Below are 17,186 nucleotides of genomic sequence, written 5' to 3' on the forward strand. Positions count from 1 at the left end.
CTGGGTTGGGAGCACAGGTATAGGATTCCAGGCACAGGCTTCCGACACGCCTGCCTTCCCATCCCGCCTCCACCGCTCACTGTGACCTTGGGTAGTTCAGCACTTTTCTCTAATTCTGTCTCATCCTTGAGATGCGGGTGGTAATAAACGGTGCATAACTCATACCTTTGTTAGGACTCCGAGTATAATGCATAGAGCGCTTAGTGCAGTGCATGGTTCAGCGATAGGAAATGTAGGCTATTGCGCTGAGGTCGTTCTTCTTTTGCGGGGACAGGAACAGGGCCTGAGAGCAGGGCAGCGGCAGCCCGGAGAGGGCTTTTCCTCCCATCCCTCCGTTTTGTAAGCCTAATGCACTAAATTGGAAACCCAGTGGGCTAAAATGCGCGCGGTCCCCGGCCGCGCCTCGCCCCTTGTGAGGGCGAGGGAACACACGAGGGGGCCTTGTCTCGTCCACCCAGATACCAAGGGGTGCAGGCAGAGCTGGGTGGCGGCGGCGCGGGAGGGCGCGTCCTCCCCGCGCCGCGCCCTGGCGCCCCCGCCCGCCCCCGGGAAACCCAGACAGACGCGGGCCGCGGCGGGGGCAGGGCGCGCTCTGCGCCCGCGCATCTCCGGGACCCCGGCGCGGGTCCCGGGCCGCCGGCCCCGCAGGGTGCGCCCCAGGAGCTCTTGCTCCACGACCGGCGCCCTGGGAGCACGCTGTGGCGCCCGCGCATGCGCGCCGCCGCTGTCCGCTGTTTGGCCGTTTCTATGGCGACCAAGTCGGTCGCCGGGTGGTCCCCGAGAGAGAAGATGAAGCTCAAGAGCCTCCTGCTCCGGTATTACCCACCAGGTACGGGCCGAGCCACCTCTGCCCTCACGTGGGGTCCTGGCCTCTGGCACCGAGAGGGTCTGCGAGGGGAGGCGGGTGTGGGGACCTGAGGGAAAGGCGGGTCCGGAGTGGGTGACCCATGTGCGAAGGGAAGCCTGGCGCCTCCCAGACTGGGCCCCTCACTCCTTGGCATGCTGGACTCTGTTCCTTAAAACTTTAAAAAAGGCTGCTTTAGGAAGTCTTTAAACTTTTAAATTGCTGAGTTACGATGCTTCCTGGTTACTTAGGAAGGAAGTGGACAGGGAGGGAGAGATGGTGATTAGGGATGTCATAGGATATTGGTTTCTGGAAGTGAAGACACTGATAAGCACCAAATTGCTTTTTTCTTTTCTTTTCTTTTTTTCCCCCTAAAGCCCCAGAATGATCAAGTCAAGATGTGCTGAGTATGCAAAGAAAAATGCATACTTAAAAAGCATGTTATGTTAGTGGCTGCATTCCAGACTACACATCTATCAATCCACACATTTATTGTGGGCCTACTCCCTACGCCTTTGTGCTCCTTGACGTGGGGCTTACAGAGTTTCCAGTGAGTTAAGGGATTATGAAATAAACCCAGAGAATGCTAGAATGCTATAGATTTAGAGCAGGACAGCTGTGCCTAGTCCTCTGGTTTTATAGGTAAATATCCCACAATTCCAAAAGACCAAATGACTACCTGCAATGTTCGTTGCTAAATCCTCTGGCCGAATCACATTTCAGTCCTTGTCTTTCTTGATCAGGCAGCAGCATTCAAACCATTTGATCACTGTGCCCTCCTGTGGCTTCCAGGACACACACTTTTTTTTTTCCTGCTTCATCACTCTTTCTCCATCCATCTTTTTACCTTGTCCGCTTTCTGATCTTAACGTTGGAGGGTTCCCACTCTCTGTCCTTGGACTTGTCTAACTGTACTCATTCGCTAGGCGATCTCATCTATTCGCAAGGCTTAAAAACCATCCTGAGTAGTCCTGAGTACCCAACTGCCTGCCTGGTTCTTCGTTCGGATGTCCAGGGTGCATCTCACACGCAGCTTCTGATGGTCTCCCTCATCTCAGTCAGTGGAGGCTCCACTCCCCCACTTGCTTATGTGAAAACTTTGAGCTCATCCTTTTCTCCTCTCCTGCTCATTCCACATTTGGTCCAGGAACAAACACCCTGCCAGCTCACCTTCAAAATACAGACAAGAGTTCAACAACTTCTCTCCACCACTTTGGCCACCAGTCTCATTATTGCTGGAGGGAGCCTCACACTTGCCCCACTTTAGTGGCGTGACTCTATTAAGAGCACAGATCTGATCATGCCACTCTGCTGCTTCAGCCCTTCAGTGGCTTTTCATTTCACTTAAACTGAAAGGCCTATGGTGTCCAAGGCCGTATAGGACCTGCCCCCCTTTTGCCCCCTGACCTCACCTGTCCCCCCACCACCCGCCACAGCACTTCTCTTCCCAGTGTTCCTTAGATGACCAGGGATGCCCCACTCAGGGTCTCTGCAGTGGCTGGCCTTTTTGCCTGGAATAATCTTCCCCTGGACATCTGCGTAAGCTGGCACTTTTGCATTTTTTTCAGCTCTTTTCTTAAAAGTAAGTAAAGTGAGTAAAGTGAAAGCCCCCTTTCTAGAATTTACAACTTCTTTTCAAGATATTTGAGAGCCCCTTTCCTTGCTTTGTCTTTTCTTCGCATCATCTCAATGCAGCCTACCATAATTTTAGTTAATTATCTTGCTTAGTCTCCGCCACTGGAATAAAAGCTCCATGAGGGCAGAGGCTTTGTTAATTTCATTTATTACAGTGTCTCTGGCACCTGGAGTAGAGCCTCTAGGTGAGTGGGGCCTCTGTGGCTGCGCTCACATATTTGTTAAATAAATGAACAGGTTTAATGAGATGCTGTTTGTTAAGCAGAATTTGTCTTGAAATATGAGTGGGTCAGAGAGGTGATCTCCAAGGTCCATGCTGGCTCTAAAGTCCAGGGTTCTAATAGCAATCTTAAACTCAAGTAAAGCTTCAGACTCATAGTTGTGACTGTTGTCTTAATGATTGTCTTATAATAAGGTCATGCCATTCAGCATGCTGCATGCTTAATTTCTGAATTCTAATCTTTGGTAAGGAGATGCAGGTTTCCAAGACACTACTGAATAACATATGGGTGTTGCAGTAACCTTATCGACTAGGAAAAAAATCACTCACCACTGAATCATCCTCATGGTACTTTTATCCTTTTTGCCGATAAAGCAATTACGTTTACCTCCTAATCCTTTCATTTCAGTCCTCCCACTTTCTTTGACTCACAGATAGGTTGGGAGCATTCATTTGTTGGCTTCCACTGAATTATTCCTCTCCCTACCTAAATTCCTGACAACTAGGGAATGTAGCAATAATTTGGCAAATCAAACATGGGACATTCCCTTTTTATCTCGATGACATTCACTAAGAACGAAGCTCTTCACTTTGTGAAGTGTAGGTGTTGAATATATGCTTTTCAACCGACTCAGTTACGACAATCTTTGTCTTTTATTGATTGCATGTAGGCTCCTAGTTCTTTGTCTGGAAGAAGGAACTAAATAAGTATTCGTTGAACTGGTTGGTATTCTGAAGACATTAATAGTTTCTGTTGATTGAATACGATCTGGATAAGGAATACAACTATCTTTTGAAGCTTAGCCTCTTAGTACATTGCAAAATTTTTGGGGTAGTGGTTTCTTACTTACGTGTTCTGGGAATCACACCTGTTGCATAATAGTTCACAGCCAGGGGTAGGTCAGGAATATTAAGATACTGTGGGAAGCAATCACTGAAAAGCAACATGCATTCCTGGGAGCATCTCTGTCTGTTTTCTGCTTGTGTTCCTCACTGCACACGTCACAGCCTCTTGTTCATCTTGGAGCTCGGTGAGTATATTGCCTCCACGTCTGGTCACCATGAAGCAGTCAAGTAAATGTTCATGTTTCAGATTTTGTGCTTTATTTTCTAGATCTGTTTGTACAGCAACCCCACCAATTTTTAGCAGTTGACCATAGGGGTTTTAACATTTTTCATTTTATTAAAAACAAGATAATTGTGAATAAGGAAAGCAGAATTTTGTTAACTCTGTTTGCTGATTTTCAAAATGCATGTGTTCAGGAAATTAGATTATGCTGTGTGAGCTGTCACTAATTCTTTCCAACCTTTCCCTGAGTTAAGGATTATGATAATATTACTTAATGTCTACATTATTTATTTACTCAACTATACATTGAATGTCTACTTTTCTCAATAATATGCAGTCCATGAGCATCCTTATATAAAATGCAAAACCCCCAAAACTCCAGAACAGGAAAGAAATAGAGCTTGATGATAACACTATCTTGAATTGATAGAAACTTTGTATGTTTCAAGGCACTGAAAAAGTACACGAAAGTTCTTGAGTTTTCAAGTAACCTTATGGGGCTCTTGATCTTCAAGAGTTTATAGTCTAAGAATGTTGGTCTCTTATCCTTTCCTCCATTTCCTCCATGTTCTTTTTTTCCTCTTACTTTTTTATTGTAAAAATAGTGTCTACTTATAACCAAATTTTGAAAAATTCATCAAGGGATACCTAAGATCACCCTCAGCCCCCTGACAGTGTGAGTGCCCCTTGGAAGGACCCTACCCCAATGTATCCACCAGCAGTATTTGAGAATGCCCGTTTGCTCAGCCTTGCTAATATTGAGTGTTATCTGCCTTTGTAACTTTTGCTAATCTAATGGGTAAAAACCGTACCTGTTATTTTATTTTGTATTTCTTATTGATAACATTGGGAACACTTTGTTTTAGTCTGTTTATTGATCCTTGTCTTTCTTTCTTTGCAAATTGACTATTCATGCCTTTTGTTCATTGTTCATTTTCTTAAAATCATTTTTAGTGTTTTTAAAATATTAAGTTCTTTAAGCTTTGTATTTATAGTTGACTTTTTTTGCTGATTATCATTTATCTTTAACTTTGTGGTATCTTTCACTGTGTAGAAGCTTAAAATTTATTTCAGGGAAATTCATCAATTTTGTCTTTTTTAGCTGTTGAGTTTCATATCATGCTTAAAAGGCCAATTATAGACACTAAGATTTAAATATCTTCTATTATTTAGACCATTTTATATTTTATTTTAAATATAAAAATGTCTAATCAACCTGGAATATATTTTTGTTCATTGTATTGTAGAAATCCAATCTTATTAATATTTCTAAAATCCAACTAATTTTTACATTGTTATTTATTGAAAAATTCATTATTTCCCCATTAATTTGAAATTTTATCTTCACTTTATTTTAAATTTTCCATACATAAGTGATTCTATTATATTGATCTAATTTTGTATCAGGGTCACACTTTATTGTTTTTGACTTTTTATAATATTTGGTAAATTTTCAAATTCCCAAAAAGAAAATCATTGTAATGACTCTAATTCCATAGATTAATTTGCCATCTTCACAATGTTGAATTTTCTCATCCAGAAGTGTGTCTCTGCACTTACCACAATTTTCTCTTATATCCAATAGTATATCTAGGTCTTACACATTTATTGTTCATTTTATATTTATAAATCAATTATAAATGTGACCTTTTCTTCACTTGCACACTGAGAAAGAAACTAGAGGAGAAGCAGGACTGAAGGGATCAGATCTGGAACCGGATTGAAGTGCAAGAGAGACATCTACATGACTGGAACTGGAAGTCCAGACTAAAGAGTTAACAATTGGTCATTGTTGGTACATTGATGACAGTTAAAGCCATGGGTTTGGGTGAATTTATATAGACAAAAAGGAAAGTAAGAAGAGAAGAATTCCTAGATCTGAGCCCTAAAGACCATCAGTATTTAAAGATCAGGCAGAAGAGGAGGCACCAGTAAAGGAGAATGAAAAGTAACAAAGTGGAGAAAAAGACAGAAATTTCACTAAAGCCTATTGCAGGTAGTGTCTGAGGAAGGAGGGAGTTGTTCACGGTGTTGAATCATTTCTGAAAGGACATGTGCTATCAAGATGGGGATTGTCAACCGCACCAAGCAATGTCAACTGCACCAGCCTGGGGACACTCATCAGATCATCTGCCAGTTAGTTTCTGTAGTCAGTGAACACTATCTGAACATTTCCCGGGTACCGTATTTTGTGGTAGACCCTAGGAATAAGGAGAAGACAGACTCAGGAACACACAGTCTAATGAATCAGTTATTGCTAGGAGAGAAAATTGAAGGAGAAATGGAAGCCAGAGAGGGGAAGGTGTAAGTCTCATCCATTTGACAGTACTGTTTGGTACTTGAACTTGGCCAAATCATGTCCCTACTACATGCATAAATCATCATGACTCGTTCTGAGGAAGTTCCTCCTAGGAGTATTAAATAAACATGTTTTCTTCTCCCAAATATGTTACAATCTCACTGGGGAGAAAAGGCATCAATGCAATTTAGGTAATACAAGGTAGCCATGTAGATGACGTGACAAGGTAGTATTTGATACTGTATAATAAGCACTATTCAGTAAGACATACTGTATGCCAAGTGCTTTATATACATGTTATTTAATCCTAACCAGTGAACTGAAGGTGTGATTCACAGATGAGAAAACTGAGACATAAAGAGATTGCTTTACTAGTATCATGAAATTAGTAAGAAATTGAGCTGGAACTGGACTTGGATCTGTTTGATGCCAAGTACATACCTTTTTGACTCTGCTACATTCTGTCTCAATGTTTCAATGCTTTTGAAAAGTAAATACAGTGTTTAGATAGAATTTCCTATTCACCCTCCATCTGTATTGCTGCTGGAATCATATCTGTTAGGTCAAATTATGGTCAGTTACGGTGATTCTCAAAGTGTAAGAGGATCTCTTTCATTGTCAAATCTCTTTTTATAATAACACTAGATATTTGCTTTTTTCACTGTATAGGTATTTGCACTAGTGGTGCAAAAGCAATGGAAGGTGAAACTGCTGGTACCTTCGTATAAATAAAGCAATGGCACCAAACTCTAACAGTGGCCACTGTATTCTTCACTGACACACTTGCAGTAGGAAAATCAAACAAGCAAACAACCCCCTCCCCCCTAGATCCTCAGTTTTACTTAAGAATGTCCTTGGTGGAGCAATACAAATTATTAATGTACTGAACCACTGACATGTGAGTACTCGTGTTCTGGGTGATGAAGTAGAAAAGTCCTTACAAGTACTCTTGCTGCACAGTGATGTACAAGCGTTAACTTGAGCAAAGTGCTCGTGCAGCTGTTTGAGCTGAAAGATGAGCTCGCCATTTCTCCTTTCCCGGAACATCATTTTCACCTGAAAGACTGAGAAACAAACATGGCTTTCAGACTTGGACATTAGGCAGACATTTTCTTGAAAATGAACAAAGTGAGCCTGAAATGTCCAAGCAAAACTGTCACTGTTTCTTGCCAGTGATAAAATTTGACCTTTCAAAGCAAAAATTAGAACTTCAGAAAATTTGTATCTAACATCATAAGCTTAACAGCTTATCAACAGCAAAACAGTTTTCTGATGATAGCTATTGACAGAGATATTAACAAATGTGATTTTTTGAGACTGTGTGATGAAATACGTCCACATTTAGAACTCAATAAACTAGTATTTTTCAAGTATCAAGCATGATGTTGTGAATCACACGTGGTAAAAGATCAATTGAAAGTGTGAGACAGACCGATAGATTTTAATGTAACAGTTCATTGATGTGGTTTTAGATTCTGAATTGCAACCAATCTTTATAAAATTACCATTTGTTGAGTTGTAATGTAGTATCAGAGAAGAATATCCTAATTTACACAAAAAGCCAATTTAAATATTCCTCCATTTTCTAACAACGTATCTGTGTATGCCCAGATTTTTTCTTATACTTAATTTAAAACATCCTACAGCAGCAGCTTAAATGCAGGAGTGGAGATGAGAATCCAGCTGTCTTTAGTTAAGTCAGATATTAAAGAGATTTACAAAAGTGTTACCCTTCACCCTTTTCTTGGTGGTGGGAATATAGGTATTTCTATAAAATATGCTATTTGTGTTAACATGCTATGAATTTACTATTGCTATTTAAAACATTTTAATAATTATTTTTAAAATTTCTAAATTTTAATGTGGAAAATGTTAGAAAAATCAAAATTCTCAATAATTTAAAAAATATAAAGTGGTCCTGAGGCCAAAACATTTCAGTTCCACTTTCCAGCTTTGTGTTGGGGACTGGGAGAGCCCAGAGCATATCCCTAGATGTGTTACAATAAAGGCTCTGTTCAATTTTTTTCAGTCTATTATCTCTCTGTTGTTCAGACTGAATATATTCTATTAATTTGTTTTCAAGTTCACCGATTCTGTCCTTCATCATCTTCACTCTACTATTGAACCTTCTCAGCAAGTTTCTCATTTTAGTTACTGTATTTTTTGTAATTCCATAATTCCCATAATTTGTTTTAATATCTTCTATTTGTTTTCTAAGATTTTTCGTTTGTTTCAAGTGAATTTGTCAATGACTGCTGGAGCATTTTCATGATACTGCCTTTAAAATCCTTGCCAGATAATTCCAGGATCTGATTCATCTCCATATTGGCATTTATTGATTGTCTTTCTCTGGTTCTTGGTGTGATGGGTAATTTAATTTTTTTATTGTATCTTGGGTTTGGGGGTTTATTAACTATCTTTTCACAGTTGTTGAAATAATGAGTGACTTTTTATTGTATCCTGGAGACCCTTGACTCTACCTAAATCTATTTTGGCATGTTTGTTTTATATAAACATTTAATTTTTTATATAAACATTTTATTTTATATTTTACTATGTTTAGATTTAGCACATAGTGTTGTTCTGCTTTTGTGGGCTTTAGTTACAGTGACACTTGAGTTTTCTGAGCCTTTGCAGTGTTGTTCTGGTCTGGTTTGTTTTCCTGGTCTGACTCCTGCTTTGCTTTGTCTTAGCAAGTCTCTGGCTTAGTCTTTGCTGGTGCCACCTGCAGGGGCAGAAGGTATGTCCCCAGTGTGCCTGCTCTCACTTTGTGACCTTTCAGGGGTGGAGGACAAGCCCGGGGCTTGGTTTGCTGCTGGTTGAAAGTCAGGGAGCCACTGCTTTGGTACCTTGTTGTGGAATGGGGTCTGGGAGGTCCTGGGACTTCGCTGCTGCTGCCACAGGCAGATGAGATGGCCCCCCGGGACACAGGAGCAGGAGTTGAGATGGTGTGGGGCTTTGCTGCTGTGGCTGCTGCGGGCAGATGAGACCACACTGGGGCCCAGCTTTGCAGTGGGGACTGGGGCAGCCCAGGGCTTCCACGGGTGGTTGGGACTGCCAGCAGGGGCCCCCATGGTGGAGCAGAGTTGAGGGCTCCCCACTAGCACTTTGTTTGACTTCTATTTTCCTGATCCTTTGGCCACAGAGAGCAAGCTTTTTGTTGTTGTTTTTGATTTTGTTATCTACACTTTTTGGTGGTTCTAGGCTGCAAGTCCTTCTGGCCCCCAGTGTTAGGGGTGGATGGGAAATAAGATAATTTGGGGAGCTCACCATGTTGTCATTGCTCAAATACTGAGGCCTCTAGCCATCCACCGTCTTCTGTTCAACTTGCAGTTACTCTGGCATTATAGAATAATGTCACGTGTTTTTAGTTGTACTTAGAGGACGGATCAAGGGATAATAGGTCTCCGCAATCTTGTTTTGAAATCAGACGTCCCTGCATGTGTTTTAGGTTGAAAAATTTAAAAAACTGGAAAAAAGAGAATGAAAAATCTGTCAAAGTAGGCTAACTTTTGGCACAGGCTGCCATCATAAGTGTTTTATAACATATTTGTTTGTTTCTTAGGAATTATGTTGGAATATGAAAACAGTGGAGAATTAAAGACCAAATCCATAGATCTGCTTGATCTTGATCCCAGGTAAGCTGGCTGTAGATGCAACATGTACTTCCTATCCAAGATCGTTGCTGGGAAACCCTGACACAGGATGATGTATGGACAAGCTGTGTAATCTGAAGACAACACATTTACTGAAAAAAAAAAAGAAAAGAAAAAAATATTGGTCCATGGTGTATTACTTCCTATTTGTTTCAGTGACCTTTACTTGAGTATCTTGCTGAATGAGGAGGAGGTGGAAAAAGGATCATTAATCTTTCTTTTCTTCTTCCCAAACCAACCTTATTTACAAAAATAAACCTATTAGTTTAGAATAATTTTAGGAAAGTTGTGAAGAAAGAGTGCCCATGTACCCCGTAGACAGTTTCCCCTATTATTAACATCTTAATTAGGACGGTACACTTGTCACAATTAATGAACCAGTATTGATCTATTATTGTTAACAAAAGACAGTATTGTATGCAGTTTTCCTTAGTTTTTTCCCCATTCTTTTTCTCTCCCAAGATCCTAACCAGGATACCACGTAACACTTAGTCATGAGTCTCCTTAGGCTCCCTGTGGTTGTGACTTTCTCAGACGTTCCTTATTTTTGATGACTAACACTTTTGAAAAGTCCTGGTTATTGAATTTTAAGAACATTCCCAAGCCTACTATTTTCTTAGTAGATAAACATTTCACAAGGCTGACCGCATCCGATCTTCCACATTAATTGTCAGGGAGCAGAGTTGGGGCGACCAAATCTTTGTCTCCGAAGCTTGGTGTGCACCCAGAAGAAATCTCCTTGTGAGATCATGTTGTTCCGAATTCACTCCCTTTAGAAAAACTTATGCAAAACTTCACATAAAGAGACAGAGTGAGACTGATTTTACCTGTTCTAGATTATATCTGAGCTCAAGTTCAGATAAGGTGAAGCTATTCTCAGTGGGTGAGGAACAATAACAGTAAAAATACTGCGATATGTGTTTCAGAGTGTGGCCCAGAGGCGCTGGCAATTTTCCACCGTGACTGTCCTTTTACTTTGTCATGATTCGTAGGAAGGGGAACGGAGACCATCAGCAAAGGGACCTCTCACGTAACCAAAATTAACCATGGGCTGCTCTCTGGTGCCTGATGGCTGGTGAGATCTGCTGCCACTCAGGAGGCTTGGAGTTTAAGGGGAACACTTGTCTTGGGGGGGACAAAGGATGGCTCGAAGGTGATGGCTTAGTTAGAGTCCAAGGCTTATTCCAGATGCCTGGTGTAGAAAAAGGTCCTCAATGGGCATTTTTTTTAAATCAAAGAAAATATAGTGGCATAGATAATATCTTTGAGTTTTATCTACACCATTTCTTATTTGAGCAGTTTTCAAGGAAGGCAAGACCTGAGAGCCAATCAATCTTTTTGATATTTTTATAAATAGAACACATTACTGACTTGTGTGATTGTGCCAGCGTGCAGAAAGTTCCTTTGTTAGACGTTCATTTATGTAGTCAGCAGTGATGTACCTGGCATGGAAATCTCTAGGTTAGAGTCTATGAGAGGCTATGAAGATACCAATCGTATATCGTGCCTCAGTGGGCTTACTGTCTTTGAGAAACAACTTGTACAGAGTCGAACATCATATGAGTGGCACAGATAGACTTCGGTATGAAAGTATGACTTTCAAAAACACAGAATTTTTTTACTTACAACGTATGGATCCTTCAGTCACTTCAAAGCGGGCTTGTGGGGCTGGGAAACCAGGAGCAATTAACACTGTGACCAAAGTTTGATGCCATAGGCATCCTGTGCAGTGAATAAATGTCTTAAAGTTGAAAAAAAAAAGTCTCAACGGATGGATCTTATTTCTAGTTCTGGCCAAGAATCCAAGAGTATTTTGCCAAAAGAAAAAAAAAAAACTCTTGTATTATATATAACATGCGGAATTACTGTATTGGAAAATAACAGAGTAAGGCAGGATTAGCGTGGATTAAATATCTGGCTAATTTGGCTCTTGCTAGGAATTTTTTTTAAATTGAAATATAGTCAGTTTACAGTGTTGTGTCAATTTCTGGTGTACAGCATAGTGATTCAGTTATGCATATACATACATGTATTTATTTTCATATTCTTTTTAGTTATAGGTTACTACAAGATATTGAGTAAAGTTCCCTGTGCTGTGGTACAACCAGTAAATCTATTTTGATTCATAACATTTGTTGGAAACCTTTCCAAGGGGCATTATTATCTTTCTAATTCTTATGAAGCTAAAACCTTTCTGACAATTGACTCTCAGTGTTTATCAGAGTCATCATTATGAACTATGTCTGATTTGTTTCCATTCCCAATATTCACTGTTACTCCGATAGACCGTGTTTCTTGAGAGCTGGGGCCAGGGCCTAACCTAGGGCAGGTAATAAATGCTAGTTGCATGAGTGGTCTCCTAGCTCAGCGCCTTGCACAAAACGGGAGCTCAGAGAACGTGTGTTCGTGAAGAGGAGGAGGACGCTTATCAGACTTTGAGTTTCTGGGAAACAGATGCTGAGACAGAAGTAGGTGGGTCCATGGTGATAGGGAAGTGACACCCATGACAGATCCAAGGACGAGGCAGGGTTAGGCAGGAGCAGCCGTCAACCGTGAAGACCACGTAGATTTGACAGCAGAGTCCCTGCCCGCCCAAAGCCATGCTCCGCAACGAAGCTGGCTGGTTTGCCGGGTCCCTTGTGGGGCAGAAAGGGCCAGGCTCTGAGGTCCCCTTGCTCAGCTCCGGGCTGAGGGTCCTGGACAAGAGCAAGCCCTGGGCGCAGGTGCTGAGCTGGGTCCCAAAGGAGCTGCATCTGGAGGCTGTCAGCCAGCTGGGCCACGAGTTCTTTCTCAATTTGTGACGTGTTTTGCAAAATGACCTATTTTGGATTATTTGCTCTATACAGACATTATTTATCTTGAGTTAATATATCAGTCTAGCACAATTTACCAGAATTGCCGTAGATTATCTGAATACTGGGGAAAACTTGCATCTGTGCTTTTCAAACCAGTTCTCTTTCAGGGAAATAATGTTACAGCCCAGAAGAAATTAATCATAATAATAATAATGATAATGATAATAATAATGATAATAATAATAATAATAATAATAATACTTTGAATATTTATTTTTGGTTAGGTACTGTTTCTTTCTTTAAAAGCACTGAAAACCTAACCTTTCTGACTCAGTTTCTTCATCCCCAAAATAGTTACGATAAAAGCATTAAATTACAGGGTTGTTACGGGATTAAATAAGAGAGCATCTATCAGGTGAAAAATACAGTAGGACCAGGCACACTTAATATATGTTCATTTAAAGAAAAAAGAAACAGGAAAATACAGATAAAAAAAGCTCGTGTTCAGAAGCAGTGTGCACTTGGCCTTCCCGGGTAAGCAAATTAGAATCTTTGCACACCTCCCCTGGGAGAGGTCTCAGTGAATGGCAAGGCTTTCAAGGGAAACCAGGCAGCTTTTCGGGGCCACAGTGCTTTTTGATTTCTGTGATTTTTCTCCCCAGAAATCTCTTGGTAACGATGATGGTGGTGTTGACATTTTATAAACATTGCGTTTTGTAAAGGAATGCAATCTTTCATGTAATGAATGTGTCGGCAATTTTTGGCAGAGAAAAAAAAAAACCTTTTCCTTTTGGTGCATTTCAGTACAGATGTCAACGCCTTAGTAGAAGAGATACAGAAAGCAGAACCTCTAATCACAGCTTCACGATCAGACCAAGTCAAACTTTTAATACAGAGATTACAGAGTAAACTCAAACAGCACAGCAACCACAAATTCTACCTATTTAAGGTAAAGCATGCTTTAAAAATACTAACTAGAGGAACTTCAGTGACTAACTTACTGCTTTACTGATCTGAGGTAAAATACTGTTCATGTCTTCTCTTTACCTCAGTGCGTCACACATTTTTGCTGAGACTAAGTCTTAATAAATGCTTATTGAATGAATGAATGAAATTCAAAATTTATTTGTTGAGAGGCTCAATAAAGATTTGTACTATTAATTTTAACTCTTTTTTATATGATAAATCTAAAGGATAACCATAAAAGTAGTTCTAAGTTATTGAATAAGTAAAATTTTTTTCCAGTTAGAGTAATATTAAGACTTATTTTGTGATATACCAATATTTCAAATTTTCTGCTTCCATGTGAACTACAATATATTTAAGTAAATTATTTATTGATATAGATTAAGTAATAATTTAAATTCAATGTAAAACTTATTTTCTCTGTAATTTTGGTGACTAAATTAAAATATAACAAGTATTTTTAAAACTTAATGTATTTTATATTATTATCATATTACATTATTTATATGTAATATATATTTTATTTTATTATTTTAAAAAATATAAGAAGTGTTTATTACTTCAAGAACCCCTTTTTTCTTTGTTATTTAACATTTAATGATTTATTCTAGAATTGCATCATGGATTTTCTTTTTTATGACTTAAATGTACTTATTATTTATGTACTTAGCATATTCTGTCTGATATAAAATATCAAAGCAATTTTCTGTATTCATTCAATTTACTCAAAGGGGATGATGGTTATTGTACTATTTCTTTTTCCAGCTGGTGGCACTATTTAACTTCAAATGTGAGCTCTATAACTAGCATGATATTGTACTTTATCCTCCAAAAGGAACATTTTTGATAGTGGAAGGGGACACTATTAATAGTTATACTCAGGCAATAGAAAAACTGGGGCTTTCCCAGTCTAGCCAATTACTCTGTCTGTAAACAGACTATCCGATTTAAGTATATTTATTCAATAAATATTAAGCATCCCCTATGTGCTAGACATGGGTATGGAAAGATAAGTAACAAGACATATCTTGACTCCAAGGGAGCTTTAGGATTCAAAAAGGAATAACGCATTGTAAATCTGTACTTGAGATGTATTGAGTTTATTTCCTATAAGCACTGTTTATGCAAATATACAAAACCATGAGCAATATGTAAAAGACAATGTAAGTTAGTGCTATTTGGTATCTTATAGCCATAATTTATCTAAAGGCAAATTGGTGGAAAACACAGATCCAACTATGTTTCTGTAATTATTTGTAACTACCAAACGTGTTGTTGGTCTTAATAATAGAAACTAAAATATATTTTTTCTCATTTGTTCAGATGCTGTATATTGTCCATTTATTACATATGATTAAGATAAACTTGAATGTTTTCATTGGTTTGAAGTTAAAATGAATGGATCAAACAACTGTGAGTTTAAAATAAATGTTTTCTCTCATTGAAGGTTCTCAGAGCCCATATACTGCCATTGACAAATGTTGCACTTAATAAATCAGGCTCATGGTAAGGTTCTGTGTTTATTTATTAAAAGAATTTATTAGGCTTTATTTTTTAGAGCTGTTTAAGGTTCGCAGTAAAATTGAGCAGAAGGTAAAGAGATTTCCTGCGTGCCCTCTGCCTTGTGCCCCACACATAGCTTCCCCCACTATCAACATGTCCACAGAGACCTGCATTTGCTACAGTTGTCGAACCTATACTGACACATCACTATCATGGAAAGTTCATAGTTTACATTAGGATTCTCACGGGTTTTGTACATTCTCTGGGTTGGCAAATGTTTAACGACATCTATCCACCATTATGGTGCCACTCAGAGCAGTTTTGCTGCCCTAAAATCCCCTGTGCTCTGCTTATTTATTTCTATGTGTATGTCTATTTCTCTTCTTGGTTTCTAATTTTTAATAATCATAGGATACTTCTTTTTTAAATTGTGTACATGCAAGGTATACGACATGATGATCTGATATACACATACACAGTAAAATGATTACTACATCGAGCTAATTAGCACATCATCTCCTTACATGACCAATTTCTATGCGTGTGATGAGAGCATCTGAAGTCTATTCTCTCAGCGGATTTCCAGTATTCAGTACAGTATTATTAACCATAGTCATCGTGCCGGTACATTCGATCTCTAGACTTATTTTTACATAACTGCAACTTTGTACCCGTTGACCAACATCTCCCCATTTCCCACCCCTCCAGCCCCTGGTAACTACTGCTGCTTCTGTGAGTTTAACTTTATTTATTTATTTGTTTAGATTCCATGTTTAAGTGAGATCATATGGTATTTGTCCTTCTGTGTCTGGCTTGTTTCACTGAGCATAGTGTCCTTCAGGCTTATCCATGTAGTAGCAAATGGGAGGATGTCCTTCTTCCTCATGGCCAAATAATATTTCATTATATACATGTATATATCATATATTCTTCATCTGTCCATCCTTTGACAGATACTCTGGTGGTTTCCATACCTTGAGTATAGTGAATAATGCTGCAATGAACAGGGGAATGCAGGTGTCTCTGTGAGGTCCTGATTTCATTTCCTTTGGATATATACCCAGAAATGGTCTTGCTGGGTCATGTGGTAATTCCGTTTTTAATTTTTTGATAACCACCATGCCGTGTTCCATAATGATTGTACCAATTTATATTCCCCAAGAAGCTAGGAGGAAATGCTTAGTAGAGAACCAAAGATACGCTGCCTTGTCAACCTTCCTGTTTAGTTGGATTTAGAGACCAGAATTTACCACCTTTTATTTTTACCACTTCACATTAAGACTGGCTTTTCAAAAATGTGCATTTTTCCCCTGTGTTTGGGAAATATCTTTCCTCATGGAGTATTTAAGGAATAACTAAGATACTGCTGTTTTACTTTAAACTATTAGAGGTCAATATACTAGGAACTCCTGTAGTAGAAGTCGCATTAAAGGATTGTTAAATATTAAACACCTATTTATTGAACACTTTTCAGTATCCCAGTCGTATTCCAGGACCTGGGTAACCATAGAGGGTGGTAAACCAGATGGGTAGAAGGACTAACAGGTGTGAAAGAAACAATCCAGTTTTTCAGAGACTAGTGGGGAGGTGAATGTGGCTGATCAGGGTGTGTTTTGGGGGGACGTTGGGGTCCCAGAGATAGCCAAGGCTTCCAGCCTTGTGGGCCCTGAGCAGACTTTGAATTTTCCTTTAGATTGCTAGGAGCCCATTTAAGGGAGGTTAAAAATGGTAACTCCAGTTTCAGTGAGGAAAATAGATTTATAAAGACTATGTGTGAGCCGAGACCTATTAAAAAGTGTTTTCATTTGTTTAGGCAAGAGATGGAAGCAATGGAGCTGGTGAGAAGTGGCCATACTAGGGATGTATTGTGAGGCTGAAGTAACAGAATTTGCTAATAGATTTTGTGTGGGATGTGAGGGAGAGAGCGGAATCAAAGACGATGCTAAGATTTCATGGTTTGATCAGCTGGAAGAATGATGCTGCTTGTTGAGATGTATTAGAGTTTCAGAAAAGGTTTCTGATTACTAACATCACTTAGATACACTTACTTATATTTTAGGAATGATTATTGGTAGAATGACTCTTTATTTAGTTTGGGTTTGGGGTAAAGTTGGAAAATTTCTAAGTCAAAGGATTTAGATATTGTTCCCAATTTAACTGTTCTGCATACACACAATTTCCATTGTAGAAAGTGGAATA

The 17,186-nt window shown here is 39.4% G+C and overlaps 1 protein-coding gene across 4 annotated transcripts in view; it reads left to right on the top strand.

Moving 5' to 3' along the window:
* The first annotated feature begins 618 nt into the window (after nucleotides 1–618).
* DAW1 (dynein assembly factor with WD repeats 1) overlaps nucleotides 619–17,186 on the top strand; it is a 39,210-nt gene continuing 22,642 nt past the window's right edge. Inside the window, exons 1-4 of one of the 4 annotated variants that reach the window (XM_072961801.1) lie at nucleotides 619–829; nucleotides 9,633–9,705; nucleotides 13,323–13,467; nucleotides 14,932–14,990. In XM_072961801.1, the coding sequence (XP_072817902.1) occupies nucleotides 712–829; nucleotides 9,633–9,705; nucleotides 13,323–13,467; nucleotides 14,932–14,990 (395 nt within the window). In that variant the 5' untranslated portion in view covers nucleotides 619–711. Of the gene's footprint in view, nucleotides 830–3,632; nucleotides 3,731–9,632; nucleotides 9,706–13,322; nucleotides 13,468–14,931; nucleotides 14,991–17,186 lie in introns of those variants that run through there. The other 3 variants (XM_072961799.1, XM_006207915.4, XM_072961800.1) reach the window with 3 other exon arrangements.

Source organism: Vicugna pacos, chromosome 5 (genome assembly GCF_048564905.1).
Source record: "Vicugna pacos chromosome 5, VicPac4, whole genome shotgun sequence".
Lineage (NCBI taxonomy): Eukaryota > Metazoa > Chordata > Mammalia > Artiodactyla > Camelidae > Vicugna > Vicugna pacos.